Source organism: Xenopus laevis, chromosome 5L (genome assembly GCF_017654675.1).
Source record: "Xenopus laevis strain J_2021 chromosome 5L, Xenopus_laevis_v10.1, whole genome shotgun sequence".
Classification (NCBI taxonomy): domain Eukaryota; kingdom Metazoa; phylum Chordata; class Amphibia; order Anura; family Pipidae; genus Xenopus; species Xenopus laevis.
Genome location: NC_054379.1, coordinates 116,118,392 through 116,144,230, shown reverse-complemented (window position 1 = coordinate 116,144,230; position 25,839 = coordinate 116,118,392). Strand labels below are relative to the sequence as shown.

The 25,839-nt window shown below is 36.5% G+C and overlaps 1 protein-coding gene across 1 annotated transcript in view; it reads left to right on the top strand.

Annotated features, from left to right (window-relative positions):
• Positions 1 to 23,762, top strand: part of LOC108717003 (calcium-activated potassium channel subunit beta-2) — a 141,167-nt gene extending 117,405 nt beyond the window's left edge. The window contains exons 4-6 of the mRNA XM_018263682.2: positions 4,973 to 5,143; positions 11,033 to 11,228; positions 22,626 to 23,762. Of these exons, the coding sequence (XP_018119171.2) occupies positions 4,973 to 5,143; positions 11,033 to 11,228; positions 22,626 to 22,910 (652 nt within the window). The 3' untranslated portion in view covers positions 22,911 to 23,762. The remainder of the gene's footprint in view (positions 1 to 4,972; positions 5,144 to 11,032; positions 11,229 to 22,625) is intronic.
• The last annotated feature ends 2,077 nt before the right edge of the window (positions 23,763 to 25,839 follow it).

Here is a 25,839-nt window from a genome sequence, read left to right as displayed (position 1 = left end):
CATTAATATGTGGTTATTACAGCCAGCCCCGAACCACTAATGTTACCCCATCTACATTCAGTTTGGTGTAATATTAAGAAGTGCCCAGACCAAAAGTGTACAACCTGTACATTAATATTTGGTTATTAAAGCCAGCTCTAGAACCACTGAAAAGTTTCCACATATACAGCCAGTTTGGTTACTACATTATGCAGTGACAGGCCCATAAATGTATAACATATGCATTTGGTTATTCAAGCCAGCTCTATAATCACTGAAATGTTTCCACATATACAGTCAGTTTGGTTGTAACATTAAGCAGTGCCAGGACTACAATTCCCTACATTATGCAAACTGAGAGCACTCTGCCCAAGAATATGAGGCCAGTTTCTTTGGCTGTCAAATCCCAGCTAACCAGTATCCACATGCACACACATATATACTGGCTGACCAGTTTTCTTACTCCCTTACAGTACTGTCTAAGCTTCTAAGCTAGCTAAACTCAGAAAGCAGAGTAGAAGTACATGTAGTTTAGTTCACAACCTATACTATAAAAGGAAGAGTTGTAACACAGAATCTTACCTGATGTTTCAGAGAATCAATCTGAGCTGCTAAGGGAACGAGTGGGAGGGGATCTACCTGTTCATTAACTGAACCTGAACACTAGGGATGTAGCGAACTGCCGATTTGGTGTTCGCGAACACCGGCAAAAAATGCGAACGTTCGCGAACAGTTCGCGAACTTCGAACACCCGCTAAAATCGTTCGATTCGAACGATCGAAGGATTTTAATCGTTTGATCGAACGATTTTCATTCGAATCGAACGATCGAAGCATTCGATCGAATGCTTTTCATTCGATCGAATGCTTACAATCGTTCGAACGAATGGAAATCGTTCGATTTTTAGCGGTCGAAGGAATTCGAATGGTCGAATGGTCGAATGATTTGTATTCGAATCGAACGCGAACTCAAAATGCGAACGTCGCGCGACGTTCGCGAACATTCGGCGGACGCGAACGGTCGAAGTTCGCGCAAACAAGTTCGCCGGCGAACAGTTCGCTACATCCCTACTGAACACCGACCTCCAGAGTAATTACCTAATTATCTGCAGCTGCTGTACACAGAACCTGCAGACCAACATAGTATTTTCTGTGCTCAAATAAGAAGGCTAACATTATATTAGCAACATTCACATAACATATCATGGCCCGGACTGGCAATCTATGGGTTCTGGCAAATGCCAGAGGGGCTGCTATAAGGTCCCATAGAAAGTCAGTATTTAGTGGGCTGGTAGGGGCGTTTTGGGTCTCTGTGTGGGTTCATTGGGCCTCTGTGTACATGAAATGCCAGGGCCTATTTTAATTCTCAGTCTGGACCTGTAACATATAGACAAGTCTTGCCTTAATGCCGCTTTCAGAACCTGCAGATCATCATTGCATAGAACTGCTCCCAGCACATGGAAACAATATTGCATTTTCACTGCTCATAGAATGTATATATATCAGCATTGCCGCTGCACAGTTCCTCCAATGGCCAATCTGGCTCATACATTTTTAAGAGTTAAGAGACTCTGCAAACAAGGTGGCATTCCCAACTTAATTTTAGCTTTAACTGTCAGTAGATTTAAGACCTCAGGGTTTTCTTTTATTTAACCCTGGAGGCTGCAAATTACCTCAACCTTGGGAAAGTCTTTTGAGGGAAGCAGCTGGCTCTGAAACCCAAATTCCTCCAGAAGAAAAAAATAATACCCCCTGTATGGGGGAAAAAAAAGAGGAGTTTATAAGATTCAGGCCGCTAACTAAATATTGTTATCAGAATAATGTAACTAACTGCCACCTCCCTCTCCCATCCGTAAAAATCATAAGAGTGTATGGGCCATATACCCCAATGCCGTTGGACACTTTTTAGACATGCCCAGTTAGGCATATGGATGGGGGGGGAGGGACATAGCACTTGCCATAGCCCTGGATATCCAATGTATTGTGAAATATGGGAATCACTCACGACAGCAGATTAACTGCAAATATGCTGTTTATTGTGTCACCACACGACATGTTTCGGACCTATTGGCCCTTTTTCAAGTGTGTACAATCTGGTGTGAAATGAACATACTTATACACCACATGTGATATTGGCCCGCCCACCAATTAACAAAACCCCGGGTAGTTAACCCTTAGGTCCTTAGTCAAACATTTTTTAGAAACATTTTAAAATGGTAAATCCATGTGTCACAATTCAGTGTCCATAGGTCACTATGTGACACATGGATTTACCATTTTAAAATTTTTCTAAAAAATGTTTGACTAAGGACCTAAGGGTTAACTACCCGGGGTTTTGTTAATTGGTGGGCGGGCCAATATCACATGTGGTGTATAAGTATGTTCATTTCACACCAGATTGTACACACTTGAAAAAGGGCCAATAGGTCCGAAACATGTCGTGTGGTGACACAATAAACAGCATATTTGCAGTTAATCTGCTGTCGTGAGTGATTCCCATATTTCACAATACATTGGATATCAACAGGGTGCCAGAGACGGAGCATCCAGGGAACCATCACTAGAAGTAAGGCGCAAACACTAATCAGTGTAAAACCCTCTGCTATAGATAGCCCTGGATATAATCAGGCTGGAGGGCACATGGATCAAGGAAAACCCAATGATATTAGCCACAGTAACACTGTGCCTAACTGATCCAAATGATAAAACACTGAAGACTCAACCTGAGGTAATGTGCTAAGGGGTAAAAAGATCACCAGGACCAACCCCGAGTCCCTAGGACGCTAACAGCAGTCCTAATGCTTCCCCAAGGTTAAAAAGAAAACTTGCTTCTAACAGGAGCAAAAAAATAAACTGAAGCAGAAGGAAAAAAAAGACACCGGACTGGGGGTTGGGCTTTTAAAGCTTTGGGGAGGGTCATTCTGATGGGAGCACTGGAGCGGGGCTATCCCGGTAAGTATGACATGGAGTTGTCCAGGAAATACATTGTTGTAGGGCATGCACCTTGTCACTTTCAAAATTGCATTGCACTACCCTTTCAGCGTACTCTGGCGATAAAGCATGCCACAAGTTCTAGTTGACAAAATCTGATGAACCCCAAGTTGATCAATATGAGGAGGAGGTTGCCAAGCTTCATTCAAAAGTTCTTGCACGTCAGACATTTATTTTTGTGATAGAGTATTGAATTTGTTGGACACAATCTCTAAAATGTACGTGCTTAAAAGCAGTGGTACTTCCCCTATAAAATGAGCAACAATAGACAAATTTGATTTGCTTGGGTAAGGGAAGAGTGTTTGTGATTATGTACCATTGCCTCTTAAAGCAAATGTTTTTCCCAAAAACATGACCTCTGGTGCATGAATGCTGCACCCCCACAATTACTCCTGAAATAAAAATGCAAGTGTGAGTATACTGGCGGTTTAAATTGTCTCACATGAAATGGAAAAGAATGTATCACAGCTTTTTATATTATATTTAGTGCACTTATATTATATAAGCAATCAGAACACAAAATTCCATTTACAAATGGTACATTTATATTATGTTTTGTATTTGCTTGATGTGAATTATGCCCAAACACGGAGGCCATGCATACTGTATATATCAGCACCTACAGAATGTTTTTAAATTACACCCACCAGCTAAACACCTATTACTAGAACAAACTATTTGGTATGCAATGAGCAAACCATGTTGTTCACCCATTAGCAGATTGTCATTTTAAGGGATTAAGTGTCCCATTTGCATTTGCTGATATTCCGCAGCAAGAAATCCAATTAGCATAAATGTTGTAGGAAGCCAAGACGCAAAAGAAAGGTTGTGTCATCTTTGACATTTGTGGCTGGAAGCTCTTCACTATCCCCCAGAGACATAACCAGTTGAGTGAAGATCACAAAGCTACAACAGCCTGTGAAATTACACGTGTTCTGCATGGAAAAACCAAATGTATTTCAACAGATATAAAATCCTTTCGATTTTGGCCCATTTAATACTGCAGAGAGGTGACATATGAAACATGTTAAACCTCATTAAGTTAGTCTATAAACTTCTCTATTCAGAAATGGCATATTTTATCCCCCCATACTTTAAATGTATTAATACAACTCATCACAAAAACATCCAATAAATCACAAAACATGTTAAGTTATTATAAACCCCGGTTTGTTATAAATTACTGTAAAACCCTGTTTAACTTGCTAGGACTATATAGGTATGGAACCTGTTATCCAGAATGCTCGAGACCTGGGGTTTTCTGTATAAGGGGTCTTACTGTAATATGGATCTTCATATCAATATCCAATTATTTCTCATATTTTATTTTAAAAAACCACGACCAAACTCCCATGCCCGATTTTAGCTTACTAGTTAATTTTAAAAAAAAGTTATTTAATTGGATCTTTAAAAACTGGAAATCGAAATCTCTTGAATTTTTCTGGCTTTTTTCTCGAATTGCTCGAATTTAAAAGTCAGATTTCTGGGCTAAACTCAGTGCAGACCATGCAAACTTCATATTTAGATAAGTGGCTCTCCCATTGACTCAAATATGGCCTCGACAGGTCTGAGATGGCAAATTTTCGGATTCAGGCTTTTTGCAGCATCGGAGTATAATAAATCTCAAAAATTGGAGGTTTTTCCCCCCCCTAAAAATTTGAGTTTTCTAGTGAAAAAAAACTCGAATTTTTTGAGGTTTTAACATTTGGATTTTAATAAATAACCCCCACAGTGTAGCGCCCACTATGGGCTTATATTGGGAGGGCAGTGTGCAAAATTCTGAATAAGGCACAACCCTCTATAGGCATCTTGCACATCATTCCCATCTGTAAAAAATGAACAAATCAACAGGTATTATAGTCCTGTATATAGTATATTACTCCTATGGTAGCCGGACATGTGATTCTTATGATCGCAAATTTTAAAATATAGGCCTGTTTTAATTTTAAAGTTATAGACTTCAGGACTTCAAATTTCTGCAATTTATTTCTATCTATTATTAGAAATTTCTACCAAAAAATCAAAGATCATGATCTTCTGGACAAAAGAAAAACTGTGACGGCACTAAAAGCAGGAGAAGACAGAGCTATACTTCTGGGACTTACAATGATGGTGTGCTCCATTATGATGTATTTTCTCCTAGGAATAACATTGCTGCGGTCATACATACAGAGGTAATTTGGTTTACATCCTACAGATATATATTTGATTTCATTGCATTTATTAGGGTATTTTCTTTCCTATGTACATTTTCAATCTGTTTCAAAACATTCCTATGCACCGTTTCATTTCCCTTTCAAAGCAGACCTTTGAGCTGAAAATGAAAAGATTTGTATTCCAAACACATATTTATTCCTCTTCTTTGTAGTTAAGTACAGAAATCTACTAAAATTACACCAGCTGTCTTTGTGAAATAAAGTGCATTAACTTTAACGGCGGGTGTTACTTTATCAGAAGTAACATAGCAACAAGCAATGCACAGCACCAGTTTATCATTACAAACAGTATCTTGCTGGCCGGGGGAGCGTTTGCCTTTCCAGTAAAAGATGGAATTCATTAATACACCCTTCATGGTGTGTTCTGCAGACTTATGATAAGAAGTAGCCTAGGTGGCCTCCCACCATTATAATTGTAACAAATGTAAACTATTGGCATGAGGGACAGTATACTTAAAAAATGTGAGAGTCTAAATTATGAATGTTGTATTTTTATGTACTGGTAAAGAGTTAAGATACAACGAACCATTTAATTCAGGTTTAATTAAACTTTTTCCAAAAATCATTGTACTTTTCAATTTCGATTTTTGGTTCAGATGACTAATTTTGGCAAAATAATTGAATGGAATGGTGAAAAAACATAGACGAAACGAAAAGATGACTTTTTCCCAGCAGAAATTAATATTGGCTTAAAAGCCTACCCTCATGGGAATAACATTCACCCAATTATTAAAAATGGCAAAGCAACATAACCATTTACAATAGCTGGACAATGTAAAAGAATGAACAGGACCGTAATGGAATGTATTAGAAGTAGTGAGCCATTCAAACAGGAAAAAAAAATCAGACACCATGGGGAATATAGATTCCTGCTGAGCTAAAATCAAGCACTTTGTTTTGTTTATATTCTCTTTAGAACAGTATACAAGGGAAGCATACAAATAAATATCTTGTTTTAACAAAGATAAATAATAAAATGGTGCTAAGAAGGTAGAGATACTAGTAAATATATTATATATTATATTATATATTAAATATATAAATATATTATATTATATATTATATATTAAATATATATAAGTATAATATTGAGCACATTTGTGAACTAGCAATGCATAAAGGGGCAAATTCACTAAAGGGCCAATTTTCACCAGCGAACGCTCCGCCAAACTTCGCCAGGAGTAAATGTGTTACCACTACGCTAATTCAATAAAATGCGAAGTTGCGTCTCAGCAGCTGAATGCTGTCGATGTTTCGCTAGCGTTAAGTCGTCAGCACGAACATTTCTTGGCGATCAATTCTGCCTAGCGAAACTTTGTTAGTACTCACTAACACTTAGGTCAATTTGAATAGGGCAGGTACATATAGATCATATAGACATCTTTATTAGAGATGTTGGTTAAAATGCTTGAAGTGGCCACTTATTACACATGTCCAAGGAAGCAAAATAAAGAATAAAGAGATCCTCTAATGCCCTATAAATGAGCCCACCCTAAATCAAATGTGACATGCCCCTCAAATTAGTTAAAAAATATTAACACAAAAATCTTTAATAGTTAGAACTTTTGAAGGCAATCCCGCTTTAAAAAATGAAAAGTCACCAGCATTTTTAAGAACTTTTATGACTTTACGGTCTCAGTTGGCAAAGGTAACTCTGCCGAAAGAGGTAACGTTCTGTAGAACTGACACTTAAGTGAATTTGTGGACTAACAATCGTTCGCCTGAGCGAAATATGTGCCTGGCAATAGGGTGCGAAACTGCGCTAGCGACGGTATCTTTCACTAGTGAATTTTCATTAATCCCTTTTAGTAAATTGGAGATGTCCCTGCGGATGAGATTTCTGGCTAATTTTCGTTAGCAATGGCCAATTTGCCCCAAAGTTTGATCATAGTTTCAGGGCTTCTTGCCATGGACAATGGGCTGTGAGTAAGTAATGTAGCTGATCAGCAGCAATATCAAATTGGTTCCTATGGGTTACTGCTGCTGGGCAAATATAGTGCCTTTTATTAAATATGGGCCAAAGAGTTTGCTCCTGTATGGTGGCTTTACATGCCATGTCCATATAATATATCTGTATGTACTAGTGAGAGTCTTTGTAATTACTACTTGGGTTACATTATGTCCTCTGATTGCCAAGAGAATAGTTTGCTGGCCTTCTAACCGATTCACAACCAAAACATCAACAATTTATTAATGGTACAGTATCCTGTGCATGAAATTCTTTAATTGAGGTTCCACAGTGTTCATTATTATTGAATCAATCTGCCCAATTACCATACAAACAACTCAGGACCAATATTTGATTATGATCCCAAATTAAAAGCAGTGTTCTAGAAAGGAGAGGAGGCATCTTTACTTTACAGAAGGTCTAAAGTAGGGATGCATCAAATCCAGGATTCGGTTCGGGATTCGGCCAGGATTCGGCCTTTTTAGCAGGATTCGGATTCGGCCGAATCCTTGTGTCTGGTTGAACCGAATCTGAATCCGAATTTTCATATGTAAATTAGGGGTGGATAGGGAAATCACATGACTTTTCATCACAAAAGAAGATTTGTTTCCACGTTTTCCTTTCCTGCCCCTAATTTGCATATGCAAATTCGGATTCAGTTTGGTATTTGGCCGAATCTTTCACCAAGGATTCGGGGATTCTGCGAATCCCAAATAGTAGATTCGGTGCATCCCTGGTCTAAAGGATATTTTCTTTAAGAGTAAAGTGAAGGTGTCAAAAATGCACTGATTTGAATAAGAGACTGGAATATGTATAGGACATGGCCTGAATAAATAATAATAAAAAGTAGCAATAACAATACATTGTAGCCTTTCAGAGCATTTGTTTTTTTATTAGATGGGAAAACTGGAAAGAGTCAGAAGAAGAAGGCAAATAATTCAAAAACTATAAAAAATATAAATAATGAAGACCAATTTTAAAGATGCTTAGAACTGGCAATTCTATAATATGCTTTACTTTGAGGTGAACCATCCCTTTAAAGTATAAGTAATCCTTAAAAAATTGAATGTAAAATTGCACAGGGTGCTCAACTATGTACTTTTGCAATTTGCATTATTTATATATTCGTTTTTCATTTCAGAGGTATTTAAAATTTGATTAACTCCCCATATAATTAGCTCCCAATATAATGAAACACCATCTGCCCAGTTCCTTCAGATGGAAAACAAAGGCATGTTCTGATGTTGCTCTGCTCAGGAAAGGGATAAGAAGAACTGACCAGCAGCTCGTGCTGTTGTTACAAAATTCATTGTATTGGCAGTTAATAACATTTGAAATAGCTCTGAAACTGAAAAATATAATGTCAATTTAAAAGTGCTTAAAAAGCACTCTAGGCAATTTTACATTATGTTTTAAGGTTTACTATTTCTATAAAAGAATGATCTATGCATATAATTTGTTTTATATAAAAGTAATTCAAATAGGAAATGTGGGTTGTTCAGAAGCCACTGTCTTACAAGAAGCCCTAATTTAATTCTGCCATAACCCTTTATTACTTTTAGTTGCAATATCCTGCTCTAAGTTCTACTAAACTGCTTTTACTTACTCTCTAATGACAAAGGTTCCTTTATCAGTATTTAGCATTGTTCCCACAACTTTCAGCAGAGCTAAATTCAACGCAAGGAGGGTAGATTATTATTATTTGTAGTTTGGGTTCAGGCATATGGTTGTAAGAAATGCTATATAGATCTCAATCTAACCAAACAAGGTTTTTCATTTCATTTTCAAAAACAAAACATGGATTAATCCTAAACCTCATCTAGAAATAATAATAATAATAAATCTGCCCTAGTATCCATTTAGCTAGCAACCTTTGAGTGCTCAGACTTTTTATTTTATGAAAGCCTATTACTATTTCAAATATTAGTCCATCATGGCTTCTGTAATGTATTGGCTTGCTGCTTAGACCACAGCTACATATATTTAATAACCACCATAACATAAACAGGTATGTATTGTGATTTAAATTGGTAATCAATACCGGCAGGCACAGTACTGATGGCAGATGATTTCAAGCACAACTGATTGATTACACAGGTTTCATTTAATTTTATATCCCCCTTGTTTTGTAGACATGCTGTGCTTTGCTTTGCCTTCTCAGCAACTGAGGCTTTATATATTTATTCTAGAAGACTTGTATCATTTAATAAGGTCAGATTGAGGAATATCAGGAATGTAGTTATTATAACGGAGACCCTTAAGGGGCTGATTTATCAATGTTCAAATTCTAGTTATCTTGCACAAAAACATATAATTCAATATATATGCAAGTGCATGTGTGTATAAAGACAAGGGTTTTTAGTTACAAAGTTATGATCATAAAATTGGTAAGCCACCATACCACATCAAGATAAACCCCATACTGTGGTCCCTAACTGTTTACCTCTGGTCAATAGTATAAAAGCAGTAGTCCTTGGGATCAGTGTCTCCTGACCTTGAGTTTGGTTTTAATGAGAGGGCTAGATCCTCCCACTAGCTGCTGCGGCTTTTAAAGGGAGAGATTGCCCAAACCAACACCCATTTTTAAAGGTATGGGACCACTTTAGTTGAAGGGGCGGGTAGGGGGTGCTATTACAAACCACTGTGAGCATCGCCTGCTCCAGGCTACCAAGAAAAAAATATAATACGTTTAAATACAATGGAAGTGCAACTGATTTATCCTATTAATAAATGCACATTCCCTGGTCCCCTGTCTCATATATAATTCAATATATATGCAAGTGCATGTGTGTATAAAGACAACTTTATATAACTTAAGATAACTTTGTAACTAAAAACCCCTGTCTTTATACACACTTTATACACACATGCACTTGCATATATATTGAATTATATATATATTATATATATATATATATATATATATATATATATATATATATATATATATATATATATATAGTCATATGATTCACCGGCACTCACCCTCAGTAGATCAAATCCCGGGTGCTCCTCAGAGGGAAGCAAATAGATACAGTTAGGAGCACTCACAGGTGTAATGATAAAGAAGTGTCTTTTATTGGAGTGTTACAAACTACCCCACATCAACGCGTTTCGGTTCTCCTGACGACGGTTCAGAGAGAACCGAAACGCGTTGATGTGGGGTAGTTTGTAACACTCCAATAAAAGACACTTCTTTATCATTACACCTGTGAGTGCTCCTAACTGTATCTATATATATATATATATATATATATATATATATATATATATATATATATATAAATTACTTCGAAATTCAAACTTTTTGTACTTTGCAAATTCACTCAAACCTTAGTAAATCTGCCCCTTAATGTTTTTAAAAATTAGTGATGAGCACAGCTTTCCCTTGTTTGTTATAATAAATACTCTTTCCCAGGAACCTATTGCTTGTAAGTATTCACAACCTTGAGCTTATATGTTTAAACTGCCTATTTCTATTGGCACAGAAACATGAAGAAGTTAATATATTTATAAAATGAAAAAGTCATGTAAAGTCTATTTCACAGGGGGTAACCAAGGCTTGTGGTCCTGTTAGGTGAGAACTTTACAAGCCTGTGGAAAAACCTTTCTACTAGGCATCCCTTGTACAAATTCCTACTCAGCGGGATTTACTCTACTGTATGCACAATCACCAAACACCAAAGGAATGAAGATCTTATAATAAGGAGATGCCAGCAAAGTGCTCAGAGTGTTATTCCCAGACAAGTGCAGGTTTCTTCTAACAGGAGCACTAAGGAAAAACTTAGCAATCTGTTTCACTGGGGGTACCTAACATTTCATCACCACTACTGCTTTTTAAATAGATGTAGTAAATAATGCAGTAAAGTTTTCGTTTTTTGTCTGTTGTTGCTTGATAGTGTATGGACGGAAGAGACACAATGCACATTAATGAATGCATCTATAACAGAAACCTTCAACTGCTCCTTCAGTTGTGGTCCAGACTGCTGTAAAATCTCTCAGTACCCCTGTCTACAGGTTTATGTAAACCTAAATTCTTCAGGACAGAAGGTCCTTCTCTACCACACAGAAGAAACTATGAAAGTGAATTCTGAGGTAAAAAAAAAAAAGTAAATGAATTTAATGAGCCATAATTGTTTAGCTGTATGTTTTTGTTATACAATGAGCACTGTACTTATGGGAAAGCTTAATGACTGCATTGAAAAGATTCATTCTAATCCTGGTTAGAAAATATTCATGATATGTAATTGTATTTATAGAAATAACAGCAGCATGCTACGGTCAGCTCCTATAGCATAGGACACTTGTATATACAGTACAGGTATGGGACCTGTTATCCAGATTGCTCGGGACCTGGGGCAGATCTTTCTACAGATCTTTTCTACAGATCTTTCTGTAATTTGGATCTTCATACATTAAGCCAACTAGAAAATCATATAAACATTAAATAAACCCAATAGGCTTGTTTTGCTTCCAATGGGGATTAACTATTTTGTAGTATGGATCAGATAAAAAGCACTGTTTTATTATTACAGAGAAAAGAGAACTCATTTTTTAAAATCTGATTTATTTCCTTAAAATTAAGTCTATGGGAGTTGGCCTTCCCATCATTTGGAGCTTTCCAGATAACGGGGTTTCTAGATAAAGAATCTAATACTGGTAGTGTCATTTTTAACCTGTGCAACTAGTTTATGTAGTCAAGGAGCAAGGTGCATCAGGGACCACAACCGCCTCCTCATACAGGCTGAAAAATGTCTCGCTCAAATAAATAGGAGAGTGAGGTAATTGAGGTAATTCTATGAATCTGCAGGACTGAAATAGTACAGTAGATGGCAAAGTATTGTGGTTTACTCCAATCTTCAATTTGTGTGTACTTAGGGGCAGATTTACTAAGGTTCGAGTGAATTTTCAAAGTACAAAAAGTTTGAATTTCGAAGTAATTTTTTGGATACTTCGACCATCGAATAGGATACTACAACTTCAAATTTACTTCGACTGTGATTCGAAGTAAAAATTGTTCGAATATTCGACCATTCGATAGTCGAAGTACTGTCTCTTTAAAAAAACTTTGACTTCAATACTTCGCCAACTTAAACCTGCTGAAGTGCTATGTTAGCCTATGGGGACCTGCCAGAGCATATTTCTAAGTTTTTGGGTATCGAAGGAAAATCGTACGATAAAATCGTTCGAATCGTACGATTCGAAGTACGATCGTACTACGATCAGAATACGATCGTACGATGAATAAAATCCTTCGACTTCTAATTCGAATGTCGGAGGATTCTATTCGATGGTCGATTTTCAAAGTATTTTCCACTTCGAAATTCGACCCTTGATAAATCTGCCCCTTAAAGTATAGACTGAGCTCAAGCAATGGGTGCAAGTGTAGACTATAGGGAAGCATTGGCTTTTTGTCAGTAGAACCACGTCTGATAAGTTAGTATGGGGAGCAAAGGCTGCACTTATAAGTATGTACAGGTATGTTATCTGTTATCCGGAAACCCGTTATCTAAAAATTAGGGGAAGGTCATCTTCTATAGACTCCATTATATAGTGAATAAAGTACCCCTTTTGTAAAATATAAGGATATTATAAGTTACCGAGGAGTTTCATGACCATATAAAAACACTAGGCCGAAGGCCGAGTGTTTTTATACAGGTCATGGAACTCTGAGGTCACTTCTAATATCCTCATATTTTGCAACTGGTGGTACTTTATTTGTTATAATACACAAGTTTTAGTGAGTCATGTGACAGAAATGACATCAGAACTCACCGTTTATAACTGATGACATCAGAACTCACTGTTTATAAGGATATAATTTACAAGATATTCATGGCTTTTGTGTATTATTTATATGGTCATGAAACTCCTCGGTAACTTATAATATCCTTATATTTTACAAGGGGGGTACTTTATTCACTATATAATCCAAATTTTATAATATGATTTCCTTTTTCTCTGTAATAATAATAATAATAATCAAACAGTACCTTATAATTGATCCCAACTCATGGATGGCAAAATATTCTTGTATTTATTTTAGTCAATAACTTTAATAAAGCAAAGGAAGTGATGGAGAGTAAAAGGATAAAAGGACAGATATTGGGTTATACACAAAGCAAAAAGAGGACCTTAATGCATTCATCCTTTCTAAAAAGGACTTTTTCTATGATCAATCAACTGATATGCTGCCCAGAATCACTAATTTTCAATACATTTGGTATGCATTACACGAGCAGCAATTTCACAGAAATGAAAACCTCAAGACCAGTGTTATGCAAAAATAGTCCAAATATATCCACTGCTTTTACTTTGCACTTGTATTTATGAGAAAGTGAGGAACAGAAGAATAAATTAATGAAGTAAGCGAAATGGTATAAAGCAGTGGAACTCTCATAAATATACAATTTTATCTCTTGATAAGCAGGCATTAATGGGGAATGTAATAAAAAAAAATATTTGCGATGCGAAAATTTATGCCTCTGTGCGAACAAATTTTCCTTTGCGCGAATTTAATATAGCTTTTGCGAACCCAGAAACTGTTTAATGACCACTTCTGACAGTGGAAGAAGGTTTGCAAATTTTATAATTTGTGCCAGTGCTCAGTGAATGTAATAAAACTTCTTAATGAAAAAGTTGTTATGTTTGCTCCAAAAGATTACGACACCTTCAAGCACTTCTTAAAAGTGGGCAATGCGCAATGAAAATCCGCAATGCAATAACAGCGTAAGGAATATTATTACTTTGTGAAATGCTCATTTTTATTCTTATTTGTGCAAACTGTTTTGCTATTTGCAACTTTTATGACATTCCCCCGTATGAGTCTAAACCACTATGCTCAGTATAATGAAAACCTATTTTTGATGGAAACTAATTAAACTAGTTCCCTCTGCAATTTTTAAGTTTCAAAATGAATTGCTGTAAATTAGGCATGGTTTTCCCCTCCCCCTTCCCTTACAACTTTCCTTTTCTACTATCTATTTTCTTCTCTCTCTACCTTTACTATTCATCTTGTGTATGTTGAATGTTGAAAATTTAAAATAAAAACTTTTAAAAAATTAGGCATGGTTTATGGGAGCGTCAACAAAATATATTATTTTATGATTGTTGTTGCAATCCTTAAAGTTATGTTATTTTGCAGCAGTCTGCAACATTTATCTACAGTCATTTAAACAGTAAAAATGAAAAATTTGCATAATGTAAAGCCTATTGACCACCCAAAAAGAAATGATCATTCTGCCTATAGAAAAAATATGGAACTCTTGCCCAGATTCACTGCAATTTTCAAGTATTACCTTTGGTCCCTGCCCCACTTAGAGAGCTTGTTGACAGGTGAACAAGTTTTTGGCCAGAAAATATATAGGTCCTGCCACTAAACAGTCACTGACCTCCAACAAGCACTCAATAGCAAGCTGTTCAAAAATGACAACTGAAGTCCCTGCCACTGATGAAAAGGGTTATATTGTTTATTAAAATAAAGTTAAATCAAACTGGATTTTGAGGTTTCACTACAGCCCACATATGCAGAATGCCAGTGCTTTTCCTACTTGTAACCCTAGCTAATTTCTTGAGGCATCCATTATTATTGTTCCAAGACAAAACATAAGGCCGTTATGGCTAAATCACCAAAATAATCACATTGTTGCATTTTTTAAACTGTGTGTTCTTTTGTGAGGTCACAATTAAATAATCTTTGTCCGTGGTCCTGAAGTTGGACACATTACATTTCCTTTATGTTCCATATTATATCAGAATTACCTATCGCCAAACTTCATATTTTTTAGCTCTTGGTATCGGCACAGCTTTAGAATAAACGTACCAGTTTAATGCTGCAGACATCTAATCTTAAAAAATAGATGTCATTTTCTACAGCGCCTTTTTTGCAATGCTAAGATTCTGAGACATGCAGCTGTGCTCAGTGATTCCTGGCGGCACTGACAAGTCTGAATAGAAAATTGCATTTTTTGAAATCCGTAGGGCCAATGAACTCGACACATGCTACAACTGGAGCAGTGATCTGTGAAAGAAGTCTGCTGTTTACCGAACACTAAATCTCATCTATTATTTCCTTTCATTATCTGCCAAGATTGTTGACTTTACTTTTGCATCCAAACAGGCAATGATAATTGACGCCAAACATCATTTTGTTAATACTTTAAGAAGACAGCAGATGGAAAAAAGAAAAGCAGCGGTTTTGAGTAATCCCTACTGCCCGTTTCCTTCTCTGAATTTGCTAGCTACGTGATGTTTTTTGCTGATTATAAAGAAAAACATACATCATGTTTCCATTGCAGATTATTTCATGATTCCTTTTTAACTAGTATAGTCACTTTGACAGGTGGCAAATATAGCTTTGTAACAGTAACTTTCCATCCTCTTTTCCACTGATATATTGCTTGGAAACACAACTGTAACTGGAAGTGTCTAAATATATAAATTATATACAAATTTGTACGATATATTGGGGTAATTTATATATATATATATATGTTATACTTTATGTATAACATATGTATACATTATGTTAGAGTGCCTCAGTGACATAAAAATATCAGCTTTGTTGTTTGTTTTACCCCACGCATTTGGAAAGAAGCAATTGATGATGATTGACATTGGTATCAGTAGCATGTGCATAAAGGGGTATCAGCACCACACAGATCTTAGAATTATCCAATATAAAGATAGGCTGCAGCTCACCGTTAGAAGTGCTTAATATCGGTTGTCCTGTGGGGTATCCTGTGTCAATCCCCCAATAAATATTTGTGTCAATCTTCACGTTCCCAATAAATATTTGCAGTCAAAGATTACTGCATTTGTCCTGCACTTCGATTTTCTTTTGATTCAGAATTATGTGATGTATCAGTTGCCTAAAGAACTAGTGGTTGCCAAGCTATTAAAATTAGCCCTAATCAACAAGCTATATAGGAAGATTTGGCCAAATCTGTCTGATCCAATTGTTCAGCCCTCCAACCCAGAAATCTCAGACAGCTCATGTCAACCCTGTGACTTCAGACCACATCCAAAAACTGATGCATTCCTTGGCTGCGGGATTTTATGCCCAACGTAATCAATGTTTGACTGGGCCCTAATCAACCATTAATAAGAAGGTCTCTTATAACATAGAGCTACTGTGTTTCTTACACAGCCAGCAGCCCTATGGCATAATCAAAATAGTCCCTTATTCTGACCCGACTTACATCCCAGGCTGCAGTTCTTTGCCTTTAGGCACTGATGCCCTGAACCATGGGGTGGTGCACACACACTAAAGCACAGGTGACCATGTACTTGGTACTTGAGAAAGAGTAAACCAAAACATCATGCTATCAACCACTCTTGTTCCTAATACAGTAGATGGTAGTCTCCTCCATGGTGTGTATGTACAACTTTTGGTCTTGTGAATGCTTGGTAAACAGTGAACCAGATGATGGCAGTGAACAAGAGCATCCCACTGAATGAAAAGAAGCAGCAGACAACAGGAGGAGTTAGTGCTTTGTTCAATATTAGTAACAATTCACTTGACAAACATTGAGAGGTTTTGATAAGGAATAGAACTAGTTGTAAGTAGCAGTAGAGGCACTCTATGCTACAAGAGTTAATGCAACATTTGTTTCTGTCAGATTAGTTGCCCTTTAACTACAACTTCAATTGGAAATAATATCCTGTAAAACCTACAGTGATTTGAATAAATGAAAAATAGAAAACATAGAAATGTTATGTAAATGAACAACAAATTAAAAGTGTTGTTCATATTTCATTTAGTATCTTGTAGAATAGCCTGTTCTTAACATTTCAACTGGTCTTTATTTTTTTATAGTTTTTTTTTTAATATCTGTTTTCATCTTCTGCCTTTTTACAGCTTTCAAATGAGGGTCACTAAACTCAGCAGCCCAAAAACCAACTGCTCAGTGCGACCACAATTGTATTGTAACTCTTTATTATTATCTCTCTATTCAGGTCTTCTCATATTCATCTTCCTGTCATTCAAACCACTGTCCAGGTGCTAAGATAAACTGAACCCTAGTAACTAGATGGCTGCTGACTTGTACAATTGAATGGCATGACAGTTTGGGGACAGGAAGGGGGCGGGAGTGGGGAAGCCTTTGTGCTAAAGCCCTTATGAGAACTAGTGGGCACAGGCCATAACAGGGCTTTATACTTACCACTGCTTTGTGGCAGTCATAATGACATGGTTGCCTTGAGCATGCCAGCATTGGGATCTGCACCTCTGGTACAGGGTGAGGTCCTGCCCATGCTGCAACACCAAGATGAATAAGCACTAAAAGGGTGCTCTTTTGCCACCCTTAGTGCTCCAGCACTTGCAGCAAGGGCAGTAGTACATAACCCCTCATATGTTTCCCAACCCCATTCCTATATAAATAATTCATATGATATTTACCACTGATAAGCATTCTGCTTGGCTTTGCTTTATTTCTAACTTCCATGCAGATACTGCTCTGCCAATCAATGAAAACAGAACTGATCAATAATTATTGCCATAATTATAACCTTTTAAAGAAATATGTTGAATAACTAATGCTCGGAATATGAATATGCTGCTTTAACTATCCAATTACTACCAAGCCACACATTCCTCATTCTCTTTGAACTCCGACTCATCCATAGACTGTGAGCTGTGAAATGCTGTCTTTTGAAACTGCTTACCATGGATTTTTGTGCAAAATTAAAAAAACATAAAGCATATTAAAGCACTTAAATCCAACCCTTTACAAATATATCTCCATCTGTGATCCTTACTTGACTCTGCAAGTTAAAGGGTCTATTTATAAAAACATCAAAGTAGCAGTGGCGGAACTACCGGGGGAGCAGGGGGTGCGAGCAGGCCAGGGCCCGCACCCCCTCAGGGACCCCCCGTGCGCCACTGAAATGCAGGCCGTACGGAGGGGGGCGGGGCCTGGCTGTGCGTCACGCACCAGGGCCCACCCCCTCTAGTTACTGCAAAGTAGGCAGAAAGGTTAAAGTTTGCAAATTTCTTTCTTACCTTTTCTTTGTATGTATTTCCAGTGAGATTCTAATGCAGCTTTTTTATCAATTCTCCTCACATAACTTTGACAAGCATTTCTTTAAATAGTAATCATTACTATAAATACACTTTTAAATTTTTATTAAGCCCAATAAAATAGATTCGGCACCAATTTGGACTTGTGCAGTTTATTTATCATCAATTACAAGGTACAAGGTGCTTTTTTATTACAAAGAAAAGGGAACACATTTTTTAACAAATTACAATTTGTTTAAAATTGAGTCTATGGGAGATGGCCTTCTTGTAATTCAAAGCTTTCTGGATATTGAGTTTCTGCGTAAGAGATCCCCTACCCATATATGTATCTATGTGTGTGTGTTTGGGATCTATTATCCAGAATACTTGGGACTTGGGATCTTATCCTTTTTGGATAAGCAGAAAGGATAAGAGGTTTGGCAGCCCTATAACATTAAAGGTTCACGCATTTGATTTTTATTAAAACAATAGAAATGAAACCTAACATACAGCAGTATATTTATCCCTTAAATACTTTGTTATTATATACTGCAGTGGCCATAGCCTCAGGTATACAAACATACAGAGCAAATCTAGGTTATATGTAAATATATTTTTATGTAATGTAAGCTTTTGTTTTATTTTTCTATCAAGCATACAATATATATATTGTAGCTCTCTATACCCCATCTGGATTGCCTGTAAGATGTCATTCTATTTTTTACATGTCATCTAAAATGATGACATTTTTTTGACATCCACCCTCCTGCTCCACTGATTTTCCTCTCTCACCTCCCTTCTTCTACATTGTCCTCTTTATTACCTCTATGGTAACAGAATGATCTACATTAAACATTGCACCTGCAAGCATTATGGCATTGGTGGGTGCTCAGTGGTGTGTAAAACATTCAGGTCTTTCATCTCTGCCCTACCAGGTGTGTAGGATGTGGTTGACCGCATACTGATTATAAAATGTGGACACTGGGGCTTCCTTTGTTTTCGTTCAAAGCCCAGGATATAATGAATTGTTGTAGCAGACGTGAGCAATGCTGGTAGAAACAGAGGAAGATGAAGGTCACTCAATGCAGGAGGCTATTGTTTGTTCTTAAACACTTAAGAATAAAGGAAGCCAGGACTGGAACATTGCTTTTGACTAATGTAATATAGATTAAGCTATCTGGTACTTTGATTTAAGCGCAGAAACACACGCTGCGATTCGGGGAGATTAGTCGCCCGACGACAAATCTCCTCTTCTTCCGGGTGACTAATCTCCCCGAACTGCCTCCCTGCCGGCTAGAATAAAAATCGCCGGCGGGATGGCACTCGGAGGGTTTCGGTTTCCGAAGTCGCCCGAAGTTTCCTTGTGAGACAACTTCGGGCGACATCGGAAAACGAAGTGCTCCGAGTGCCATCCCGCCAGGGATTTTCATTCTATTTTATCCTATTTTATTCTAGCCAGCGGGAAGGCAGGGGAGGCAGTTTGGGGAGAGAAGAGGAGATTTGAAGTGTTACCAGCTAGAACAACTGACAAAGGTCCCCATGTGAATTTTTACTATCATAGATATACAGTAAACAGATGCGCAAACTGTAGGTATTTTATAAAGCTTTCATTTTTATGAAGATTATCATTTTATTTTATTTATTATGTGTGCACTCCCTCAGACTTTTTTCTTGCAGCAAAACATCTGTCAAGTTGTTTGGAATGTGAGCATTCCAGGTTCCCTGCCTCAGCTGTATTTAGTTGCCCACAGCAGCTCCCAATTTTTGATTATGTTAGGCCATCTTTGGATGCCAGTGGCACTGCACATGCTCAGTATGCCCTGGGCTGCTGTTGAGAAGCTAAGCTTAGGGCTCAAAATGTCATGAAAGCATCAGTAGTAAGTAAGGTTACATCTGTCAAACAGATAATGCTACATGGCAGATTATTCATGAATTGTAATGCAGAATGCATTGGTTTATATGCTGCCATGTAGTGTGAATTTGAATTCATTATTGATCTGATTTGTTTGGTGTTTGGTATTTTATATTGTGTACACAATGAGTGACACATTACTATTGATGTTGCTCATAGCAACCAATCAGATCTTTGCTTTTGTTTTGTAACTGTTGAAATCTCATTGCTCTGGGCAACATCACCAGTAATGCTTCATTCCATTTTTTACACAGCATGATAAATAGGCCCCTTTATGTTGTAAATCAGTCCCTGTGCTCATGTAACTGACAGCAGCCCAGAGCATGTGCTGTGGAGTCAAAAGAAGATGGGGAGTTACTGGAGGCATCATCAGAGGCACAGATCTAAATCACTGCTAAAGAGCAGTAGTGCCTTTGGGCTGATTCTAAGGCCCAAGACATAAAAAGGCTTATTTCGTTTTTTCCTGTGATTACATTTAGCCTTCTTGATATTATCAAATTCCACCCTGTTGTTTATTCAAGACCTTTTGTTCACTTGAAAGACTGCCAGCACGCTCACCTGCTGCCAGAGTTATTTCTAATACCTTGCTACATCTCCTTGAAATGGCAATCTGTATAGTGTTTTCTATTCTATGTATATGAGGGTATGTACCACTCCTCTCCTTATAGCCCCTTATAGCCCACACAGACAATATGACTAGAAGCACACCTACAAGTAAGCACTTCTGTACTGTACACATTATTATCCAGTCCAGTCTTGTTGAAATTCCTGTTCATTTCTAGAATGGAAGAGTCTGTGCAAATTAGATGTTAAATGTACTTATTGTATACTTTTCAGTAAAAGAGTTGCTTGAATGGGTAGTCTATCTTAAATTAACTTTTTGTATGATAGTGGGATTTTAAGACCCTTTATAGTTGATCTTCATTTTTTATGTTTTTTTGCCAGTGGCTGGTTATTACTTCTTATTACTATATCTTATTTTTGTATATGGGAAAAGACAGCCCTATGAAGTTGGTTTACTCATTGTCCAGCAATATAGCAAGACCAAGTAAATAAAGTTTCATAAAGTTTCACTCTCTGTAGCTGAGAATCCTAGAATTGCACTGAATATTATTCCAGATGTTGTGCTTCACTTAAATCGATCACAGTGATATCAGATTAAAAAAAGTCAAAATTGGTCACACCACTGGGTTGCTGTCTGACATTTAGGGGGTTATTTACTAAACTCCAAAAAAATGCAAAAATCATGAAAAATTTGTGATTTTTTTTTCTTTATAAAATCAGACTTTTAGAAAATCACACATTTTTCAGAATATATTAAACCCTGAGGATGGAAAAGTTCCAAATTTGAAAATCGGCATCTCAGACCTGTCGAGGTTGTATATAAGTCAATGGGAGAAGTCCCAATGATTTTTTTGATGTAGGCTAGGTTTCGCATTAATCCCTGAAGTTTTCGAGTGAAAATTCGGAAAAATTTGTGAAATACGTGAAAATTAAATGAAAAAATCGTGAAAATCTGATTTTTTTTCCCGCAAAGCAAATTTTCGGGAAAATGTAATAATAAATAAGCGTAAAAACCAGAGTGGATTTGATCAGAGTTTGTAGCAGAAAATATTGAGATAAATTCGGACTTTGATAAATAACCCCCTTAGTTGCCATAAGCACATTTATGTTGATGAAATACTGTTATTGAATTGTACCCTCAAGGCATGTATTTTTGTATTCCATTCTAAGAGTTAAGTAAAGTGTCAGTAGAATATTAATAGACTTTCCCGAAAATGTTGTTTGCAGGGGGGGGGAACCCGAAAAAAATCGTGAAAAATACAAATCATATGAAATTTTCCGATTTTTGCCCAAAAACACTAAAATCTTCGGGTTATTGCACCCCCCCATTGACTCATATACAACCTCGACAGGTCTGAGTTGCCAGATTTTCAGATTCTGACTTTTTCCATTTTCGGGGTATAATAAATCCTGAAAAATTAGTGGGGTTTTTTTCCACTAAAAATTCATATTTTACACTAGAAAAACACAATTTTTTCTGGTTTTTGGCATTCGGAGTTTAGTAAATAACCCCCTAAAAGATCCTCCTGAAAATGTCTTGCTCAATACAGTTAATATTATTGAATATTTGTAATCCATGTAATCCAACAGAGGGCGCTGTGTGATATTGCAGTCTCTCCCCAAGCGAACTGTTGGTATAGGAATGATTAAAAGTTACTGCAATCTCAGCTACTGCCCACTGACTCAAGTATAAGCCGAGGTAGACTTTTTCAGCACATTTTGGATGCTGAAAAACTCGGCTTATACTCGAGTATACGGTATATCTTCGTTTGGATCAAGCACAAGGTACTGTTTTATTACTACAGAGAAAAAGGAAACCATTTTTAAAAATTTTGATAAATTAATTATAACGGAGTCTATGGGAGATGGACATTCCGTAATTTGGAGCTTTCTAGATAACCGGTTTCCGGATAATGGATCCCATACCTGTACTGGGAAAATTAAACTTATACCTATTTGAAAATTTGTGCTCACATGTGAATTCATTCTAATTTTCTTGTTGTTTTTGTTGTTTCAGTGTTCATATATTCCCAGATGTGGGAAAAACTACGAAGAGTCATTGTCACTTGTCAGTATCATTATGGAAAATTTCCGGAAACATCAACACTTTCCGTGTTTTTATGACCCAGAAGGAAAGCAAAAGAATGTCATTTTGACCAAACTCTACAGTTCTGATGTCTTATTCCACTCTTTATTTTGGCCAACATGTATGATGCTTGGTGGGATTGTCATTGTAGCAATGGTAAAGTTAACACAGTACCTTTCTCTTCTGTGTGAGAGAATCCAAAGGATCAACAGATAGAAACACGCCCACAAGTTGCTTTCTCTTAAAATACTGTTATGGTTTTTATTTTTCATTCTTCACCAAAGAACCTTAAGTTTGTAATGTGCCAGTCTGTTTATAAGTTCCTTAATATATTCTTCTATGTAGAGCAATAATGCAAACTCTGTTCTATATGCAAACATGATGTCAGAAAAATTTGGTTAATTTTCATTGTTTGTTTTAAATATTTGATTTAGAGCTGATACAGGGCTGGTTCAACCCACTGCCTGCCACATGGGTCTGCAATGAATTTCTTAATAGGCAGGCATCTCTGTTAGTATGGGTCTGTATGTGTCATATTGGGTACACAACAAAAAATGGAGGATCTTCTTATAATAATGTGTTTATTTGGGATACAGTTAGCTTAGTGATGCAGGAAAACAGAGGTTCTTTAGTTCAGACAGTTTTATACAATAATTTTCTGTTACAGGGCTTCCAAATAACTCTCTGTTATACATTATGTGTAACAGTAGAGTCCAAGTTAAAAGGTTATATTTTAATTGTCCCATTCCCTTTATGACTGGTAATGGACCATTTATTTACCAGATGAGTTGCCAAGATCTTGGAATGAGGTCTATCAGACCTTTTTAATTGCTTCTACATCTGCACTGTCAAAAAAAAGGAACTATGTTATAAGGAATGGAATGCCTATTCCTAGAAAGACTGCACATTTTAACGCTTTACAATATGATGTATGTATAGAAAAAAAAGACTGCCTTCATAATATTTCATAAGGAGTTAAACCTTATGGAATTTAAGGTCTTTCCTAGACCTTTACAATGTGCCATAGTGTTCTCCTGATGTATTTTATTCACCCGAGGCTTTAATGAAACTGACCATAATTATATTTCAAATTTTCTCTTTTTTTTGCACACTGCTTGATTAACAAAGGGAACGGTTAATAAGGCTTATGGCACACAAAACGTATTCTACATTGGCTTTTTTTCCCCAATTCATGCACAGGAGCCTTTCATTAGTTTTTATTTGAAATCACATTTGAGCATTTTTGGACCATAATCCACATGTCACTGCTGCTGAAATCCAGGTTCCATTAAAACTAATGATAGGCTTCTCTGCCAGTTTAAAATGCTTCTCCGCTGGCTGAAAAAAATGGTGGAGAATACAACACTTGTGCATGAACTTTAAGATGAACCATAATGGTTTTAATAGCATAACTACGTAAACAGTATAGAGCAAAGTAAAACACACATTAGCCCTCCAGCGGCAAAGACAACAATCGCAATGGTCTATCCTTTTGAATTGAAGAACATTTAGAATATTATTCCTTCCGGATTAGGATAGCGATGCAGAATGCTTCCAATCCCTGCTTTGTAATATGTCAAAGACCTTTCTTATGCTGATAGATATAATAATATCTATAATACACATAAGCCATGTAATTATATCCTTATAAACGGTGACTAGTGATGTCATCAATTATAAACGGTGATGTCATTTCTGTCACATGACTCACTAATACTTATGTTTTACATTAGATAAAGTACCCCTTGTTGGAAAATATGATGATATTAGAAGTCACCTCGGAGTTCCATGACCTATATAAAAGCACTCAGCCTTCGGCCTTGTGATTAATAATATCCTTATATTTAACAATAAGGGGTTCTTTATTCACTATATAATCTCAACAAGGGAGCAACTGTGTGTTCATGTTGGGAAAATTGTTATTTTAAACATAAGTTACAGACTAAATGTGGATGGATTCCTATTCCTATGGAGGCCTATTTACCAACAGTCTCATTTTAGGTTTTCAAAACCACGAATAAATTCACTTTCTCTAAAACCAAAACCACGAATATACTCACCAAACCCTGAATGGCATGAAAGTTATTAAAAAGATCCGAATATAAAAAGTACGAATGAAAAAAAAATGCTGATAAAAAAATACATATACCTTGAAAACTTTCAGTTTCTCAGACAACTCGTAGTGAAAAAAAACCCCTGAAAAGTCTGCATTGATTAATAATGGACCAGTAGGATCAGCACAGCTCCTATTGACTTCTATAGGACCAACTTTTATGTGTTTTTTCGTGGTTTTTACACAAATTCTGAAAAAAATAGAAATTTGCTTGTTAGTAAATAGGCCCATTAAATTTAGTTACTGGGTGAAACCGGGATCTCCAAGTTATTTTCTTGCAAATTCTTGGGGAGCTGTCTGTGTGCCCACAAATTATTTTCCATCTGTTTATTTACTACAGCTGTAGCCAAAAAACATTTAAGTAATGCTAAATCCTTTATGTTGAGATGGGACCAGAATGTTTCATAAAACTTTCCAGGGGTAACTGGGTTTCTGCTGGATTCCTTGGAATCCTTCCCACCTCTGAAATGGATCAGTTAGGCACCTGTCTTGTACTGCTACCATATCACTGTAAAGAAAAACACTGTCAGCTACTGTACTTGTTTATTTTTTACTTGCGGTTATTAATATTTTTTACTGGATAAAGACAATATATTATATCTAATATACTGGAATTTAAATGTTTTTTCTTTTTGAAAATTGAAATAACAGCGATAGGGACTAAGCGGGTGCAAAAAAATTTGCTTCGCAAAAGTCTTTATATTTCTTTTTTTATATACATATATAGATATATATATGTGTATATATATATATATATATATATATATATATATATATATATATATATATATATATATATATATATATATATATATATATATATATATATGATTTGTCCAACGCCTTGGTCATTGGTTGATTTGATTTGTTAATGCTGCCATAATTAAAACAAATTACCGGATATGTACATAAATATGACCTTGAACAGTTTGGTGATTTACACGCTTTGTGAGAGTCCTCTGTCCCCCAAGTTGCAGGAAAAGGGATATAGTTTGCCTTGTTCTCAAATTGAAGTGATATCTTTACACATCT